The sequence below is a fragment of the Gouania willdenowi genome, chromosome 7, assembly GCF_900634775.1.
Source record: "Gouania willdenowi chromosome 7, fGouWil2.1, whole genome shotgun sequence".
NCBI lineage: Eukaryota > Metazoa > Chordata > Actinopteri > Blenniiformes > Gobiesocidae > Gouania > Gouania willdenowi.
In genome coordinates this window covers 15,952,529-15,972,481 of record NC_041050.1, presented here as the reverse complement: position 1 = coordinate 15,972,481, position 19,953 = coordinate 15,952,529, and the positions used below count along the sequence as shown (strand labels likewise).

Below are 19,953 nucleotides of genomic sequence, written 5' to 3'. Positions count from 1 at the left end.
GCCTTATTTACACTACTGCAGTGATCTGTCAATTATTAAGGGTGGCACTCTGAGGCATCCAATCAGGGTCAAGAGCAGCCATACCAGCCATCCCACTAACGCTGCTCTGTTCAAAACATGTTTTATTCACTTTGCTGTCTAAAACAGATGCTACATGAGTTTATATTTACCTGAAAGGCTGAATAAGTATTATTCACTTTTGAAAAGCAAAGTCTGAAAAGCAAATGGCACCGCATAAATCTGGGAAATTCTCATTTTTGTACGCAGTATGAAGTGTATAGGCCTACAGCAACAGCTGTTTACGTCGTTTTTTTTTTTTTGGAAACTAATGAGACTCAGACCAGAATATTGAGGTCATAGCTACAAAGGTCAATCCTCAAACTTCACACTCACCAGCTGTCAGCCTTAGACTTAACCATATGTGTATATATGACATCTTATCCTGCACTGAAACTTGAAATTTAATATTTGAATGTACCATTAATTATGAAATATTTTCCTTTCAGAGATCTAAACTACAACAACCTGCAGGAATTCCCGGTGGCCATCAGGACACTCAGCAAACTTCAGGAACTGTGAGTTCTCGCACACCTGGTCGACATGGCTCCCATGGTTGGGCTATCCCAAGTAATCTTGTTAAGCGACTTTAATGTGGCGCTCGGATACAATCACTCTCGCCCAAAGCAGGTGGTGGCGATACGCCCACACAGCTCATTGCCTGCACATAGCAACACACGCACTCGCACACAAGCCAAGTTTTAGCTAAGCTTTCAGCAGATGTTCTGCAGTGTGCATATGTGTCACAGATACCGTGTGTGTATGAAGGGGGGGCGGTTTGCATTGCATGTGTTACAAAAATGCTTTTCAGCTGTGCAATGGCAGGTGCTACATGAGGACATTGGTCCCGCCTCTCACTCACAAGCAAAGAATGAGAACCATATTGATTGACTGTTTGACTAAGAATGTGTTATTTCATTTGCAGGGGCTTCCATAACAACAATATCAAAGCTATCCCTGAGAGGGCCTTCGTGGCAAACCCTCAACTTCAAACAATGTGAGCAGTTTATTTACGATACAATCTAAACAAAACATATAAACAAATAATAGCTTTTTAATATCAACAACTTTCATTTCTAAATATGGAAATTAATTCAATCTGTTCATTTTTGGTTTTCTCATCGCAGCCATTTCTATGAGAACCCAATCCAGTTGGTGGGAAAATCTGCCTTCCAGTTCTTACCTAAGTTACACACACTGTAAGTAGGCGGTGAGCAGAAACCCTAGCAGTGAGTTAGCCCAACCACTGTTTAAATCATCCCCTGTGCTTGGCAGTGAGCACTAGGTGGACATGTGTAATGGCTTACTGAATGATGTTGTGTTAGTGTATGTGCTGATGTGTTAAAGAGAGAGTGTGTTGTAAGAACATGTTGAATAGTGTGACTTATGATATCTAGTGAGACAGCCAAAACAGCCTGTGTTGATTTTGGAGAAAAAAACCTTGATGTCTGAAACGAGCTGTTAGACAAGGTCTGTGCGCACGTGTACGGAGAGTGTGCATGTGTGTGTTTGTGTGTGTCAGAAAAGAAAGTGAGAAAGACGTTTGGCCAATACTTTCCCTCTCTTGTTTGACTGCAGTTCACTTAATGGGGCAACTCAGATCCGAGAGTTTCCCGATCTGAAAGGAACCACCAGTCTGGAAATTCTGTGAGTGCATTATTTCTATTTTTATTTTTTTTTTAATCATGCCAAAGAATGTGCATAGAAATACTCAGGTTGAGTTAAAATGACACCACATTTTTGGTGATCCTACACAGCTTCCTTCTACTTCTACCTCTATGACAGACATGTGCAACTGGCCGGGGCCACTTGCAGCTCCCAAAGTATAAGCAGAAAATGACAAAAAAAATACACATAATTTACTTACAAGATGACTACAGAAATACTGAAAACTTGGAGGAACAAGAAAACGCCAAATATCCTCTTTGCCAGATACTCACAGTTCTCTGGATCATGGTACCATGATCAATCACACTTAACGGTTGTAATAAATTCCTAGCACCTGGCTGTGCTGTTGTATGATCAAAACAGAAAGTGACAGGAACTTATGACAAGAGCATGTAATGTGCAAAGTCATCAGTAGGTGATTTTTTATAAAACCAGGGGGCGTTTAATCACATGCTGCTCAGGGTTTTTCCAGGTATAACCTGTGAGTCCGGCTCAGTTAACCCGGGAACTAACACGATTGGCTGTTTCATCTTAGAGAGAACACCTTAGTTGAAATAGTAACACAGTCTGTAGTACAAATCTGCTCCTGATCAGGTTTTAGTAGCATGCCTGGTTTACCTGCTGCTGGCTTGGAGAAGCACTCATAAGAAACCACGTCTTCATTTTGAAAGATATCATTTTAAGGTTCTTTAAAACACTCAACAAAGATCTACGTATGGAAAGAGGAGTAAAAAACACTTACACTTGCAACATCTTTAATAGGAAATTAAACAGAATATCATGGTTAACGTTTAATTATGATAGATACTAATGACAAGAGAATTGCCGTCTTATTACGCTATGTTTACCGTACTTTTTAATGAGTTGATCGCAGTCTCCATGTGTTTTAAACCATCGATCGTCTCGCATTTACCACAGCATGTCCATTCATTCAGGATCCAAAGATTCTTGAGAAAGCTCTTAATATACAGGAAGAAGGTGTTCAGGGACAGGGCAGACGATTTAGGCTCCCCAATGCCAAAATCCATAAACAGTATCGCTCTTTCGGGAGGTGAGAAGTGGGTATCGATCGACTTTTCAAATTGATACATAATCAGTATCTTGATCCTTATGTCCATGTGTAATCCCTTTTTCCTTATCCCATTTAGGATATTTAAAAAATGTAAAAAAAAAAAAAAAAAAATCAAAATCCTTCTATTAGTCTTTGAGTTTGAGTTAAAAATTAAAGTGAAAATAAAAAAATCCCAAAAAACTATATAAAACAACTCCAAAGACGCACGCAATGAAAGAAAATATGCAAAACCACAAAAAAATACACAATAATGACTCCAAATACACATTATCAAGACAGAAATACACAAATTGACCACAAAAACACACAAAACAACAAGAAACACAAACAAATGACAGAAGAAATACAAAACTACAACAAAAACCCATCAAATGATCGAAAAACAAACAAGATGACCACAAAAATACTCAAAAATAGCAGAAAAAATTACAACTTACACAAAGCCCTTTGATCTTTCCTGTATTATCAGGATTGGTCTTTTTAAATGTTGACATGGGTGTTGATAATGTGGCCCTAACATCAGACAATTACATTTTGGGGCCCCTGTAATAAATGTTGCCCATCTTCTCTATACCAATTCATAATAATAACCAAGTCCACCCAAGGAATCAAACCATGTCCTGCACCGTTGGCCGTCCTTAGAGGCATCCAATTCAAAGTCTTTCTTTTGTTCACTCACACTTCATGTGAAATGAATGAGGCATTTCTCTTTTTCTCTGTAGGACTCTAACTCGGGCTGGTCTCTCTGCTCTACCTCTGGATCTATGTGAGCAGCTGCCCCGCCTCAGAGTGCTGTAAGTGCGCACACACACACGCACGCACACAGCGCAGAAGGTAAAAACCTATAAGTGCTGTATAAATCCAAACCATCACTCAATCCCTCTACTATGAACTGTCAAAAAAATGACTTTCCTGTGGCTTGCCTTGCTCACACTCACATAATCCTGTCACTCACAATTTTCCACTCTGTAAACCTTTGCTGGCCACTGTGTGAGGTGTGTGTGTGTGTTTGCTTTGTGCACTGTGTAGGGAGCTGTCTTACAACCAGATAGAGGATCTACCCAGCTTTTACCACTGTTCTTCCCTTCAAGAGCTGTAAGTAATGCCAAAAACCTTCATGCATGAATGGATCACAATGAAAAGTTAAAGCAAGAAACTGTGACATGTCATTTTTTTTAAAAGGGGGCTACAACATAATCAAATCAGGAGGATAGAGTCAAGCACCTTCAAGCAGATGACATCACTAAAAGCTTTGTGAGTCCAACTGCTCATCATTATTGACCGCTGACAGACAAAGGCAGTGGTATAAATCAGGGGTGCCCACACTTTTTGACTTGTTGGATCATCAGGATCTAACATGCAGATCAGAATCAGCAAAAGATTATCAGAAAATTACAATGTTTCTTTGATTTATATTATTCGTTGAACGTTTCAAACATGAAGAAAAACAAAGCACGACACACAATTTAAGAGCATTAGCTGCTCGTACCGTCACTAAAGCAGCTCAAAATTACTCATATTTATAATACTTTTAAAAATTATTTAAACAATTTATTTTCTTGTTTTCAGATCGTTGACGAAATTTGTGATAAAATTTTCATCTGATGAAAGCTCTGCTATTGCACAAGCAATTGTCATAACAGCAAAAGTGATTGTCCTGCCTTATAATGCAGTGAGACACATTTGACAATGTCGTGAAAAGATGTGAATTCTAATAGTAGTGAGTCATACTTATAAGTACATACAATAATAAAAGCTCAGTCAGCTCTGACGTTGACAATACAACAAGTTGTGACTTCCCTCCCATGTCAAATTGTATAAATAAGTGTCTGTTTGATGTGTGGAGAAAAAAAAAAGGCATTAAAAATATGAAATAGAAAATAATAGGTATGCTGTTTTGGAATCAGGTTTTGAACCCTTTATGATAAATAAGATGTGATTATTTTGTGAAGGAAAATTGTCGTTTAAAATGCAGCAATTTCAACTGGTTCAGCCCCACCTTTTAAAATGACTCCTCATGTGTCTAGGCGTGAGAACCAAACACAGGTTGGTTTTAGAGGCACGCAGCAAGGAAGGTTACAGAGCTCATGTGCCAAAGCCAAGCACCAAGGGTCAATCAAGCCATAAAGTGCTCACTCTAGCGCTCTAAAAAGTGCATGTTTTTATCTTTACTGAACATATTTAGGTCATATGGTAAATGTTAATTGTATGAGCAGATTGAACAAATGCTTGAGCAGAGGAAAAGTACCTGTATACAGTACAATCCAACATTAATACAGACTGTTTGCAGGTGGGATGACCTTTTAATGGTACATGGGTATAAATTCAGTTCTATTCAAATCACTTTAATTTAAGAGCATAAAAGCAGCTTCAGGACAGACATACGTATACCATTGCACAATCAGATAAGAACACGCAATATTAATTTAAAAATACACTCACACTGATTTAAAACTTTAGTGTGCATGTATTTAAATGCATTTAGTTGTCTGTGTTTAAAATTAGGAAGCTGAATTGAGGAACTGGACAGACTTGGGGACAAAGAAGTTTGTCCTCTTTTGATTGTTACTTCTGTTTTACCTGCTCGCACTGTTTTGATGGATAATTACAGTTTAGTCATAGCGGTCTTCTGACAATTGATTTAGCATTATTGTTATTTCAGCCTTGACAATTCCCTCTGTTTTCAGTCTTGTTTCACTTCCACTTGAACCTCTCAAAATACTTTCTAAATTGGCCTATTGCAATGCACTTTGTAATGCTTTCCACACTCGTTTGTAATGAAAAGTGAAATAAAATTTTAAAAAAAAGGAATTTTCATTACCTATGTCTTATTATTTGTCCTAAAAGCTTTTATGACATTTTGTAACTTTCCAGACACACATACTGCACAACCTGTAATTGTTTAAATGTGTATCCTCCTTATTCCTTTTTAATTTATTTATTTTTGTATTGTGGGAAATGCCACTACTTTTTTATTCTCAAAAAACTAATTTCCCAACTGTGGGACAAATAAAGGACTATCTTATCTTAAGTGAAGCATCTGGAGGCCAGAAATGTAAATATTGGCACCTTTTTTTTTAAAAAAACAAAACAAACAGAAACATCTCTTAAACCGTTTGTTCTCAAACTGGGGTTCAAGGACCCTCAGGTTTTCTTGAGCCGTAGCTTTTGGGTCTTTGAAATGAATTTAAAAAACAAAAAAAACCAAACAATTTGCATGCTGTATACCATTACAAAAGTGTACAACTACATATGGGGACCAATGCACCAATAATCCAAACATGATTCACTGCCTTTAACAAAAGTACACATATTTTGTTTATTAGTAATACATAAAACATTTTATGTTAAATACAAGACAAGTACCTACTCTTTAAGGTAATTTCTACCAAAAAGTTCTTAGATATTTAAGTTGAAACATTCAAAGAATAAATCATTCCCATGGCATTTACTGTATGGGTACAAATGGCAGCAAATTGTGTTTAATTGCCGCAAGGGTTATGAAAAATGGTCTCCCCTGTAAGTGGTCTCTGGGTCAAAAAAGTGTGAGAACCCTTGTTTTAAACAATGTGTATATATCCACTTTTTTGTTTGAGATGAAATCGCTACCTATAATAATACATAAATGTTATTAGCTAAATATGACCGCTAAACAAAATCGGTCTCATTCCTGTAGTAGAACTACTATTTGGGATCATAATGTGTAACTATGACTAGTTACTGACATCTAGTGGGGACATATAACGGAGAAAAAAAAACATCTAAAAATCAATTTTCCCCTCTATTTTTCAGAGATCTGAGCTGGAATATAATTGAGCGGATCCACCCGGAAGCCTTTGCATCACTTTTCTCTTTGATCAAACTGTGAGTATGCACAGATACTTAGCAAATGCAAAAAATGTGTGCCTTTCAACTGGTCCTACAATGGTGTCACTCCACACCCCTGAAAAGCATGCTGAATGAAAAACTCTCTCAGAGTTTCATGCCTACGCCAACACTTTTCCTTTGTTTCATGTTTCATTGAAATGCAACATTTGTCTTACACAACCTCTCTGTGTGGCCAGGAATCCCATCTCCATCATGCCAATGCAAAATTGCTTCACTCTGTTTACACAGTTAGAAGTTTGCCTAAATAAACAGATATTTAATATTCTGACGGGAAGCACAATCTAGAGGGAATCTGATAGAGATCCTTGTCTGACCTTATTTAAATATCAAAGAAACAAGCTCTTTTTGAAGATGACCCACAGCAGGAGCAGGAATAACAGCATCTAAACCGCCATCAATTGGCTTTCTCTCCATGTTTTTCATCTGTTACAGGGACCTGACAGAAAATCGTCTGAGCTCCATGCCAGTCGGAGGTTTGGGTGGTCTCACTCATCTTAAACTGAGAGGAAACGAAGAATTATTTGATGCTTTTAGCCCGGATCAATTCCCCCAAATGAGGTAACAACATTCTGTATTGACCAGAACCAGAGTCAGTTTTGCATTTTAGCGGAAATTACACTGAGATGAACAAAATTGTATATCCGAACTGTGTTAGTGTGTCTCTACATGAGGGCTTGCAATGTCCTTCCTTATTTACACATGGGAGGCTTTGCAGCCAAAAACTGTGAATCACTGTTAAAAGCAAGAAAAGTGAAACTATACAAACTACACACACACACACACACCTGAATCCTTGCATCGCTTGGCTGTAACAAAGCAAAGAAAAACTCTAATCTCATCACTCAACGTATTCCTTATCTCACTCTTTTCAATTATTATAATCAATTTGCAAATAGTTGCCAAGTCTTGTAATGATCTAGTTACAGTAAACCCCTGCAGGTCATTCACAAGTTGCATTTCAACAATGAGAAACTTGTTAGCAGCAAGTTCAATCGTGTTACGAATAGCCCTTAAGGCCTAGAAAGGTGTGGTGAAGTGAAAATGAGAAGTGAGTTTCAAAGACATTCAAGATGGCATGTGATCAAAGTACAGTGTCAGCTGTACTGTAGTAAAAAAGTATAAAAAGAAGCTCGATGAGTCCAAAGGCAGAAGACAAAAATGTTTCTCTTGCATTTTCTATAAGGAGTTCACTGTTTATAAAGCATGTGAGGAATTGCCTCATTGTTAAAGTTATCCTCTTCATCTTTCAAAATTTGAATCCTTCTGCTTATTGTGTCCCGGGCATTCGTGGAGTTCAAAGCCTGTGTATTACACTAGATCCTATTACTTATGTTAGGAGAAGAGGTTGTTCAGAAAGAATCTGTTTGTCCATTCATCTTTTATATTTTCCTCCTGGTGCGTGTAATGAAAGCCACCCAAGCTTAGGGCAGATCACCATTCTTGATGTGGTGCAGTGGTTTTTCCTGTTTTGCATTGTTCTCATCTTAGCCATTATCTTTGTTGTTTTTGTGTGTTTGACACAGGGTGATCGAGATGCCATATGCCTACCAGTGCTGTGTATATGGCACATGTGATGGCTACAAGACGGCTGGACAGTGGGACACAGAGCAGAGTAGCACAACTGAAGACCTACAGAAGAGGACTGTATCTATGTACCCCATCCATGGCGACACACACTGTAAGACAGCAAAAACACAGCCCAGACAAACACTGCATACTAAAGGTGGGACGAGATATTGTGATAATGAAACGGCGCAAGATGCATCAGCGAGGGGGAGTTATAGGAAGCTGAAATTAAAGAAAATACAACATATCAAAGAATAATGACACCATCATGTTACAATAGCATTATCAACATACATTATCCCAGGATGTTACATATCTTACCATGGAATCTAAACATTGACAAAAACAATGTTCTCTTCTAGATGACCCTGACCTGGAAGAGTTCCAACAAGAAATAGAAGAATCTAAATTACAGACCAGCGTCCACTGCACACCCACACCAGGTAAAGTGAAAATTGTCAAATATAAATTGTGTCAAGTGTTGATGTCGGCATTTTCAACTCTTAACTTGTATGTCTGTTTCAGGTCCTTTCCGCCCCTGTGACTCTCTGTTGGGCAGTTGGCTGGTTCGAGTTGGATTATGGTCCATCTCCCTGGTGTCCCTCCTTGGAAACTCCATCCTGCTTCTGTCCCTTTTCGGCTCATCTGGTTACCTGTCACCGCTGCGCTTCACTGTGGCTTGCATGGGTGCTTCCAACCTGCTGACGGGTGTGTGCACGTGCACCCTGGCCCTTGTGGATGCTCTGACTCTGGGGGAGTTTGGCCACCATGGTGCTCGTTGGGAAGGTGGCCCTGGGTGTCAGGCGACAGGATGGGTGTGGGTATTTGCGTCCGAGGCTAGCGTGTTGCTTCTGACTCTTGCAGCAGTGCAGTGTGGTGTGAGCGTCTCCTGTGCCTGTGCCTATGGGAAGTCCCCATCCCTCAAGAGTGTGCGCACATGTGCACTTTTCTGCCTGACTCTTTCACTCGTTCTAGCTTCTTTACCACTGCTGGGCGTTGGGGAATATGGATCCTCACCCTTCTGCCTCCCCTCACCCCTACCACCCCCAATCTCTCGTCTGCCGTCGTCCTTGGGCTTCCCATTGGCACTGATCATGATGAACACCCTGTGTTTGCTTATTGTCACAGGTTCATACATCCGTCTTTATTGGGAACTGCTGAGGGGGGACTGTGAGGGTTTGTGGGACTGTGCTATGATCAAGCACGTCGCCTGGCTAATATTCACCAACGGTCTCCTCTACGTACCTGTAGCTTTCCTCTCTCTTTGCTCTCTTCTGGGACTCCTCTCTCTTGGAGAGGAGGTACTAAAATCCGTCCTGCTGCTCCTCCAACCTCTGCCAGCATGCCTCAACCCTCTCCTGTTCCTCCTTTTCACAAGAGACCAATCCCAGTTCTTCTTCTGGCCTCACCTCAAAGCGCGTCCACAACTTCGTCGAGATCATACACTCGACTCATTGGTTTCTGTGGAAACAGAGAAGAGCTCCTGCTGTGACTCATCCACACAGGAGTCCCTCACTGAACCTGATGCCATTTGCAGTGGTGGATCTCTGCTCCAGAGTCGACTGGATCCCATCAGATTTTCACATTGCTCCTCCAGTTCTTCTGTTCCTCTCATCCCTTGCCAAATACCCACTCCTGCTGGCAGAGATCGAGAGAGGGCTGGACAATGAAGGATCCTGGGCGGCGGCAATGAACTTTCAGACTTTGAATCCATGTGACTCACAAAAAGTGCCCTTTAATGCTCGCCATCTCACCTGATTGTCCATTTAATCTTGTACACAAATGAGATAAAAATATAATTGTATTACATCAGCAAATTTTTGAACTGCAGTCAACAAAGCCGCCGCTACATTTTTTTAAAAAAAGTTGACGTAAAACTAGGAGCCTTTGGTTATTCAAGAAATTGCCATTACTCCTGTTTAATAATGGACTTTATGGAGAAATACATTTAAAAAAATGAATTGGTGACGTCAGCTACATCAGTGTAATAGCTGGGGAGCATCGTTGGGTGAAAGTGGTAAAATGGTTGTATATATATGTAATTATGAGAAAGGAATCTTGGAAGTTACTGAATGTTTTATCTTATTTTAAGTGGTGTTATCTATTTTCAAATATATAGTTATGTTATTGCTACAGCCTGTGTCCAAAAAACTCTTTGTCAAACTAGGCTTTTTGAAAAAAAAAAACAAACTAAGCTATTTTTTTTTTTCCAGTCACTTGAGTATCTTCCTCCGTTATAGACCTCTACACAATGTGTAATAAAACCTTACCATTTCCTGAAAGCGACAACCACTTCCAACAGCAAATTAGTCGCAGTTTCATATGGTTTGGTTCATATGCAACACTGCCAACCAGAAGACAAGCTGCTATTCAGAGTGAATAAGCTGTAACTGTCTTCCTGGCGCAAAATGTAAATACAATGTAACTACCTCTGAAGTAGCATAATCATGGCTCATTACAGACTTATGAGGCATGTCTCAGTTCATAAATATGGAAATGCATACATTTGTGTATTAAGAAATATTTCCTAGTTTGTAAAAAAAAAACAAAAATCTACTATTTAGGATGTACATACTTTGTATACAACTGGCATATGTTTGAATAAAATTACTATTCTCATACTGTACAACTGTTTATACCACTGTTCATACAAAACAGTATGAAATATGTTAACATTTTAGTTTATTTGAGCAACAAAAATAGACATGCAGAAATGGATATCCTATTATATAATAAAGACAAATGCCCTTCTAGCAAAAGTTAACTTAATTTTTTTATTTGTTATGTGTAAAAGAAAATGAAGTTGCAAGAGCAAAAAAGAAACTACACGCGGCCTCTCTTTGGGGACTCTTCTGTCTCCGGCTGTGCACTGACTGACTGTCTTTTTCTAGATGAAGCTCCCTGCTGTGGAGTATTTTCTTTGTTGCCCTCAAGAAGTCCCTGAATAAAAGACACATGGAGAGTATGAAAATCATGCTTGTATATTTTACTCCAACAAAAACAAAATGTAGCAGTTCTGAGAAATGTTTCTAAACCATGAGAGCTTAGGGTTAGCAAATTTGAAGCAAATCTTGAGGAAATTATATGTAGGAGCACAGCACAGCCATGTGGTGCAAAGGAAGAACTGCAGGTAATAAACAAGATAAAGAGAATAATGTAGAGGAACATCAGCCATTGTGTAACTATTTAACTCATTTCCGTTCAGGAACCACAATAGGCCCAGTTCAGTCTCTAATGGGCCAAACCAGAAAAACATTGTAATTTGTACAACACTTTACGTGTAAATGTAATGCATGCAGTTCGAGAGATTCGGAATTGGATTATGTACTAATTTACAAAATGCCAAATGCACTTTTTTCCCATATATCAAAGCATTAAAGTTTGCTCATTTGAAAGAGAAACTTACTGGGAAAACAGCAATTATGAAGTAAAACTTAGATGTTTGTGTGTCACTGTTTTGCCTTTAAGCAGACACTTTTTGTCGTATAAGTCATTTACATCAAGTCATATCAATGTAGGCACAATTCAGGTATCATTTTCATTATATCTATTACAAAAATGCTTGGATTAATCTGGTTTGGTCAATTTGATAAACTGGGTTGAATGTTGTCCCTCAGATAAAATGACTGACACTTAAAGAATAATGTTTTTAATTATTATTATTGTTATTTATTGTTAAATTTTAGCTAAATCATCCTGTCGCATCACCCGGATTTTGCCTCCGGGCCACAAGTTTGACACACAGGAATCGATCATTGTGCATTGCTTTTAGACAAGTGTTACTTACAGTGTTCCTCTGAACAGCATGGTCCTGTGTCCACTTTCTTGCCTTCTCCATGTAGTGATGTTTGTTATATTTGAACTCTGCCGACTACAAGAAAACATAATAAAATTAGTACTTTCCTTGGTTTAAGTACTATAAATGAACTGCACAGTTGGATTAAGCCTAGAAGCTGAATTACAAATTAAACTTATTCTCACCGATGTGTACACCATGTCTGGCTTCCTCATGGGGTACAGAGTGCTTTTATTGTAGGGGTGGAAATCTTTAGGTATCTTACAATTCCATTTGATGACGATTATTGGGAGTGCCACTCGATTATCGATGCATTTAGAATGCACATTTTCACAGCATTTCTTTGTTTCTCAGACAGTGACCAATGATTATTTACCGTTTTGAAAAACATAGCGAGGAGACAAATTCACCCCTTTTACCTTTTTTTCCCCATTTGAAACCAACAGATCATTTTGAGTCAGGACTGCATACCAAAGTAAGAACATTCTTGCATGTAACATACAACATAATTAAACTCTAAACAAAAGCTTATACATAGTTAACTACAGTGGAGTGAAAAAGTTTTTGCCACTGCCTGATTTCTTACTTTTTTTTGCATGTTTTCTACACTTAAATGTTTCAGATCAAACAAATTTAAACATTAGTCAAAGAAATCACAAAATACAGTTTTTAAATGAAGGATTTTATTAATGAGGAAGAAAAAAATCCAAAGCTCCATGGCTCTGTATGAAAAAGTGTCTGCCCCCTAATAACTGGTTGGGCCACCCTTACCAACAACGACTGCAATCAAGCATTTGCAATAACTTGCATGGAGTCTTTCACAACGCTGTGGAGGAATTTTGACCCACTCATCTTTGCAGAATTGTTGTAATTGAGCAACACTGGAGGGTTTTCAAGCATGAACCGCCTTTTTAAGGTCATGCCACAGCATCTCAATAGGATTGAGGTCAGGACTTTGACTAGGCCACTCCAAAGTCTTTATTTTGTTTTGCTTCAGCCATTCAGAGGTGGACTTGTTAGTGTGTTCTGAATCATTGTCCTGCTGTAGAACCCAAGTTTACTTCAGCTTGAGGTCACAAACAGATGGCCGGACAATCTCCTTCAGGATTTTTTGGTAAACAGCGGAATTCATGCTTCAATTTATCACAGCAGGTCTTCCAGGTCCTGAAGCAGCAAAACAGCCCCTGACCATCACACTGCCACCACCATATTTTATTGTTGGTATGATGTTCATTTTCTGAAATGCGGTGTTACTTGAACGCCAGATGTAATGGGACACAGACCTTCCAAAAAGGTAAACTTGTCTCGTCAGCCCACAGAATATTTTCTCAAAAGTCTCAAAAATGAGATGAGCCTTAATGTTCTTTTTGCTTAGCAGTGGCTTTGGTCTTGGAACTTTGCCATGCAGGCCATTTTTGCCCAGTCACTTTCTAATGGTGGAGTCATGAACACTGACCTTAACTGAGGCAAGTGATGCCTGCAGTTCTTTAGATGTTGTTGTGGGGTCTTTTATCACCTCTTGGAGGAGTGGGTCGCTGGGCTCTTGCTGTAATTTTGGTCGGCCAGCCACTCCTGGGAAAGATCACCACTGTTCTGTGTTTTCGCCATTTGTGGAAAATGGCTCTCACTGTGGTTCGCTGGAGTCCCAAAGCTTTAGAAATGGCTTTATAATGTTTTCCAGACTGATAGATTTCAATTAGTTTTTTTCTCATTTGTTACTGAGTGTCTTTGGATCTTGACATGATGTCTATAGCTTTTGAGGATGTTTTGGTTTATTTCACTTTGTCAGGTAGGTCCTATTTAAGTGATTTCTAGATTGAGAACAGGTGTGCGGTAATTAGGACTGGGTGTGGCTACAGAAATTGAACTCAGATTTGATCAATCACAAATATGTTTTAACAGGAGCTGGGGGCAAACACTTATTCACACAGGGCCATGTAGCTTTGGATTTTTTTTTCTTCCTCATTAATAAAACCCTTCATTTAAAAACTGCATTTTGTTTTTACTTGTATTATCTTTAACTAATGTTTAAATTTGTTTGATAATCTGAAACATTAAATGTGGAAAACATGCAAAAAAGTAAGAAATCAAGAAGGGGCAACTGTATATACGTATAATAAATTATACAGGCAGCTTAACTATAGTGCTTTTAAAATATCCCTTAACCTTCTCCAGTTTTTCATGTAACTTACTATTGAAAAAAATGTTTATTGTCAGAATAATAAAACATGTAATTTGTATTGCAATATGTATATATATATATATATGATTTTTTTTAATTAAAAACTAGAAGCCAACATTTGCAAAAAAAAAAGTGATATTGGAAATGTATGTATTAATTATCAATCCCTAGTCAGATTAACACTGCATTGACAAGGATGCTTTAGGAACACAGAATCAAACATTCTGATTGTATATCAAATGATCTCTTTCTTAGGAAATGACTATGTAGTGCACTTGACTTACTATGTCAGCCATTAGTGGGTCATCAGGATTGGGTTCAGCCATTAGGAGTTGGATTGAGGTGAGGACTGTAGAAATGTTCAAAGAAGGTCTCCATGCACCCTGCAAAAACCAACATACAAATATATATTTCACAGCAACATCAAATACTGACTGAATTTAGGCTTTATTTAATTTTTATTTTGTGAATAGATAAAAAACAAACTATATGTAAAACTAAAAGAGTTATACAGTATACATTCACATATAGGGCCCTATGAAATCCATTAAAACATTTTTTTCCAAATTCCACGTTTTCAGCATTATTTTTTTATTCCATTTTTAAAGAAAAATTAATAAATTGTTTCAGAAAATGTTAATTTTTAACTCCTGAGAGGAAACAAAAAACAAAACCATAATTAAACAAAAATGTATGTCAAAAATAAAAATGTAACTTAAAATAATGAGTAGATACAAGTTGTACTGACATGGATTATTCTGACTGCTCCTATGTAATTATTTATAATATGTCATAAAGGTGTGTGAGAGCAGCATTAATGTCACCTATTTTACCCTCAGGGATCAATGGTTTACTGAATCTGAGCAGGTTTATTGATCAAGTTTTGATCAACTTAATTTAAATGAACCTAATTTAAATGATCCTGATGACATTGCAGATGGTGGTAATTAAACAAAAACAAATGGAGGCAAGGATGCATCAGTTATTTCACCAGTCGGGACCAGAATATTTTACAGTATCAGAAGCTAAATTATGACTAAAATAATTGTGATTATCATTTGTTCCATTATTAAGTAGCCCAAATATATACATCATTAGATCACATCTAAATAAAAGAAATCCATAGGGTTCCGGGGGGATCTCTAACCCACCATATATCAGAGTGGTTAGAAATAAAATAATGTATATATTGTCTCATACAACCTTTGGTGGAAGTTTGAGAGCATCGAGACATATGCGTCCCGAATTGTCAATGTTGGGGTGGTAGATTGGGGTCAGGAATCTTATTTTAGGAGGCTCAAATGGATACCTGTGAAAAAACAGACAGACAGGTCAGTCCATCCAGAGTGCGGTAAGGATAAATATACAGTCAGTGCCATTAATCAGTTAAGGCAGTATTCATGAATATTCAGACAACATGCATTGAAACAAGTACCTCTCAGGAATGTTCACCTCTAGCAGGAAAAGTCCACCCTCATAAGGAGTTTCTGATCCTCCCACTATCTCTACAAAGGAGTGATGGAAGACCATTAAATATTACATTAGATACAAAACCTTTCATATTGAAGATAACAGATGGTGATTAATATTTCAATAGCCTTTTGTTCTACTGTACATTATTTTTTCCACGTTATTGCTTCAAAGCAATAACATATACAACAACTTTTGTCCAACATATTTCTATTGTTATAAAGGGGAAGGAATTTTTGGACCGTCATATTTTTTGTTTTTGTACAATAGATTTCATAAAGATTTATTAGCATGGCTAAAGAATTCCTTTGCAGGTGAATGCAAAGCAGAAGCCCCAGAAGGAAAGATTCAAGTGCATCCAGCACTTGTTTATGATTAATGTGCATCGCAGCTGCTTGAAGGGCCGGTTGTTGTGAATTGAGCTGAATTAGATGTGCGTTCCCTCATTTACAGTCTTGTTTGTGTTCTTACTCAGGGATGGACTGGCCTTATGAAATGTAACCTACGCTGGCTCCTATATCGCACATTAAAGTAAAGGTAAAAAAGGATATTAACAACCTGGATCACAATCAAATTCCATGATAGGTTTTATATGTGCAAGGAAAACTTGAATCTCTGGAAGCTCAATTGAACGTCACCTTAGCACTGGACAATATATCGAGATTCAATACAGAGTTTTCTATTTTGTGGATATCAAAATCAAAATATTGCCTATATTGATGTACACGTTTTTTATAGCTGGTTTTGCTTTAAAATACTAGTTTTAGGAGTCGCTGCTTTCACTAATTCTCAGAACAGCATAAAAAGCAGTTTGATGGATCACTGAGTGAGTCCTTACCCAGCCCTTCCCCTAAACAAGCCACACTACATAACTCACTCACATGTGCTGTCCCTTAAGAGAAAGACTAAATTGGCAAATAATGTGCAGCTGTTTATCAGTAAATGTGTCTGTGTCGCATTTCATCAAATTTAACCCAGAATTGTCTTTCTCAGACTTCATTTGAAAAAAATTTATGGAGATTTACATCGTATATATCGCTATTTTGAAAACAAATATTGAGAAATGAGTTTGGTCCATATCGCCCAGCCCTACACCAGCCATAATCTGCAGACTATTGGAACTTCTCAGCGGTGCTCCTACATCAACAACCTACTGTCAACACCACTTTTATCACAGCGGGGGTCACAAAAATGTGGTTGTCTAATCAGAGTGACAAATTATAAATATTCACACCAGCATTTAGAATAATGACCAATCTGAACATTATCATCATTTTTGTTGTTGCTTTATGTCTTATTGTGTAATTTTTATATTGGCAGTGGCTATCCGTACGGTTGCCGTAACAATATACCGACATTTTATTCGTACGCAGCGCCCCTCATTGGCTAATTTAGGTCACGTGTTTAAGACTAAACCTAACCCTAAAAATTGTTGCGGTATAGGGTTATAACTAAGAATGAATTATTAATTGCATTTGCGATATCGCAGTATTGTAAAATGTGATTTTCTAATTGCAAAGGCTGCAATTTTTATTTTATTTTTTTTTTCTTGTCCTGTACTGTTCTGTTAAGTTCAGAGTGTTTAAGAAGTACAGTCCACATGTTTACATGTTTCATGCAACGTGAAGTTAGTTCGATATGTTGTAGAGGTAAAGCCACGGATTTGTTTGCTTTAAAATGTACATTTTATATTTATTTAAAGTTTACATAAATTTGAAATTGTTTATTACAAAACAGAATTATTTATTGCTTGTGCTCATTGAAAAATATATGACAAGAGGCCCTTGAAAAAAATTATCACATATCATTTTCCAAAATCGTCCAGCGCTAGTTACAACCTAACCCTAATCCTAAACCTAGGACGCTACGTACTTGTACTTCGGTAAACGTACCAATAGCACCGGTGTTGTCCGTACGAATAGACACTTTTGTTTTCGTGCTCTTGGCATCATTTCGTAAAGCTTCATTTCATTTGGGGTGTTTTTGGTGCAATTACTTTATTTTCCAACGTGTTTTTGTTATCAACTGTTAGAAAATTCGAATAAAACAGGCCAAGACCGTTTACTTACGTGCCCGGAGGTGGTGCATCTGTTCCTCCGTCTGCCAGCAGGTGATCCCGGGAGGAGGCTCGGTGCTCAGCATCTGAAGCTCTCGCTTTAAACGGGAAGCCCTCTGCATTCTGGGCTGATACAGTGATAAATAACTAGTGCAGTGTGTCGTAAACCTAGTATTTATAAAAATAAAATAAAAAAAAAAAAAAATATCACTTCACTGAAAAAACCAAATAGAAGACACCCAAAATACACGTCAGAGCTAGACACTTGAAACCACGTTCGGGTAAATACTAAAGAAAAATTGCCTACTTTTGCAGCAATAATCTTCTTTGTATGAGAAAACACTAAGTCATCGTGTGTTGTTGTGGTAGCTCAGTTAGCTCGTTGCTTCCTTTCCTTTCATAATCAAACTTAACCCGCCTCGGCTGCTCTTCTTCTTCTTTTGGTTAAAAAGCAGAACTCTGCACAGCGACATCGCCCCCTGCTGTTCACTTCACACATTTTCCCCCATGTTGTAGAGCTGGGATCAACAACCTTTCTGAAACTAGCTACAGTACTTCAAAGTTACTGAATAATCCAAAGGGCTACCAGTTCGACACACACACACACACACACACACACACACACACACACACACACACACACACACACACACACACACACACACACACACACACACACACACAAATACTACTACAATATCCCAGTTTCACTTTTATTAGAGGGAAAGATAATGAAGAACATGCAACACTTTATTTCCCTTTCATTTATGCCATTGTTTCATTGTAAAATGACCACTTCTGAAATATTCAATTCGGAATCATAATGTTTTTATTTTACTACTGAAGCATGTCTTACAATTTAACAAATATGTACGATTTTATAAAACCCGACTTGCTTTAAAAAAAATTCTATTTATGTATTTATTTTTAGAAAAAACATCAAAATATAAACACCAAATCTGCAGCATCTTTAATGAAATCCTATCTGCGATACATGAACACATTTGTCTCAATGTTTCAGTGAAAATAATCATTTAAGGATAGTTTAATTTAATACAAAAACACATCAACTGCAGCAGTATTGAACTCTACTAACTAAGGCTCTGACTATATCTGTCATCTGAACTTATCTTTGTAGGTTTGAAACCTGGTAAATCATATTTTTTAGACGGAATTAACTGGTGACTTGTGCTGCTGTTAGAACAGGCCTGAGGGGACCTCACATGGTCCATGCGGGCTACCTGGGGCCCGCGGGCACCGTGTTGGTAACCCCTGATGTAGAGTATAAATGCTAGTTTAATCATAATGTACAACTGATTATAGCCGTGTAGAGCACTAGCAATAGATATTGTGGTATTGCACTTTAAGAATGCAACTAATTAGTTAACTCCAGCTCACTATATACTATGGGTTTTTATCTATTTTAGAAACTTTTAGAAGGTCAAACCCACAGTGCCCCCGACTGATAAGTTGTGACTGTTTAATGTTTTACTCTTAATCAGAGGTGAGCAACTGTTATGACAGTGGGGGCCAAAAAGCTATTGTTTGTTTGATCCGAGGGTCACATTATTACCATTCATGTCAGCATTTAGAATAATGACCAATCTGAGCATTAATACAGGAGAATAGAGGTTTTGTGCTCAATTTGTGTGTTATTGTTGATTATGTAATTTTTTTATTTTATTTTGTGGGTTTTTGTTGTCGTCTTGTGTACGTTTGTTGATGTTTTATGTATTTTCTTGTCATTTGGTTTGTGTCTGTTGTTTTGCATGTTACTAGTTATTTTATACATTTTTGTTGTCAGTTTCGGTTTTTGGACTTATTTTTGTGTACAAGTGTTGTATTTTGCGACAATGAAGTCATTTGTGTGCATATTTGGTGTTGTTTTGTGTGGTTCTTTTTTGGTTGTTTTGTAAATTCCTCTGTCGTTTTGTATATTTTTCTCTCATTATGCTTTCTTCGGTGTATTTGTGTTGTCCATTGTATTTTCTGTAATGTTGTATATTTTTCAAAGTCATTTTGTGCATTTAAATTGGGGGACTGAACAAAATGTGCGTGGGGGTCGAATGCCATGTGCCCACTGCTCTAAATGTCACATCAAAAACGTAACTGATTGCAGCTGACCGAACAACGTGTTACATTAGAGATGTAAAGTTTTTTTTTTTTTTAATACTTTATTGCTAATTAAAAACAAAAAA

The 19,953-nt window shown here is 37.7% G+C and overlaps 2 protein-coding genes across 3 annotated transcripts in view; one reads left to right on the top strand and one right to left on the bottom strand.

Moving 5' to 3' along the window:
- lgr6 (leucine-rich repeat containing G protein-coupled receptor 6) overlaps positions 1-11,094 on the top strand; it is a 42,476-nt gene extending 31,382 nt beyond the window's left edge. The window contains exons 7-18 of the mRNA XM_028452762.1: positions 507-575; positions 983-1,054; positions 1,185-1,256; positions 1,636-1,704; positions 3,520-3,591; positions 3,827-3,892; positions 3,980-4,051; positions 6,590-6,661; positions 7,118-7,243; positions 8,209-8,363; positions 8,614-8,694; positions 8,777-11,094. Of these exons, the coding sequence (XP_028308563.1) occupies positions 507-575; positions 983-1,054; positions 1,185-1,256; positions 1,636-1,704; positions 3,520-3,591; positions 3,827-3,892; positions 3,980-4,051; positions 6,590-6,661; positions 7,118-7,243; positions 8,209-8,363; positions 8,614-8,694; positions 8,777-9,921 (2,071 nt within the window). The 3' untranslated portion in view covers positions 9,922-11,094. The remainder of the gene's footprint in view (positions 1-506; positions 576-982; positions 1,055-1,184; positions 1,257-1,635; positions 1,705-3,519; positions 3,592-3,826; positions 3,893-3,979; positions 4,052-6,589; positions 6,662-7,117; positions 7,244-8,208; positions 8,364-8,613; positions 8,695-8,776) is intronic.
- ube2t (ubiquitin-conjugating enzyme E2T (putative)) lies at positions 11,003-18,315 on the bottom strand. 2 transcript variants are annotated; one of them, XM_028452764.1, is made up of 7 exons: positions 18,063-18,315; positions 17,769-17,883; positions 15,665-15,734; positions 15,433-15,538; positions 14,514-14,612; positions 12,039-12,122; positions 11,003-11,191 (listed from the first exon to the last, which is right to left on the bottom strand). In XM_028452764.1, the coding sequence occupies exons 2-7, from the start codon at positions 17,875-17,877 to the stop codon at positions 11,075-11,077; spliced, it is 585 nt and encodes a 194-aa protein (XP_028308565.1). In that variant the 5' UTR covers positions 17,878-17,883; positions 18,063-18,315; the 3' UTR covers positions 11,003-11,074. The 2 variants fall into 2 exon arrangements, with proteins under 2 accessions (XP_028308565.1, XP_028308564.1); XM_028452763.1 differs by having other exon boundaries at positions 17,769-17,923; positions 18,063-18,313.
- Between the last annotated feature and the right edge of the window lie 1,638 nt (positions 18,316-19,953).

Bases quoted from the DNA above. Each gene is read 5' to 3' on its own strand.
- ube2t (XM_028452764.1), bottom strand. From the start codon at position 17,877: ATGCAGAGGGCTTCCCGTTTAAAGCGAGAGCTTCAGATGCTGAGCACC. The intron at 15,735-17,768 runs GTAAGTAAACGG...ACTCCTTTGTAG, and splicing joins GATGCACCACCTCCGGGCAC to AGATAGTGGGAGGATCAGAA. The intron at 12,123-14,513 runs GTAAGTCAAGTG...GTTTTCTTGTAG, and splicing joins ACCCACTAATGGCTGACATA to TCGGCAGAGTTCAAATATAA.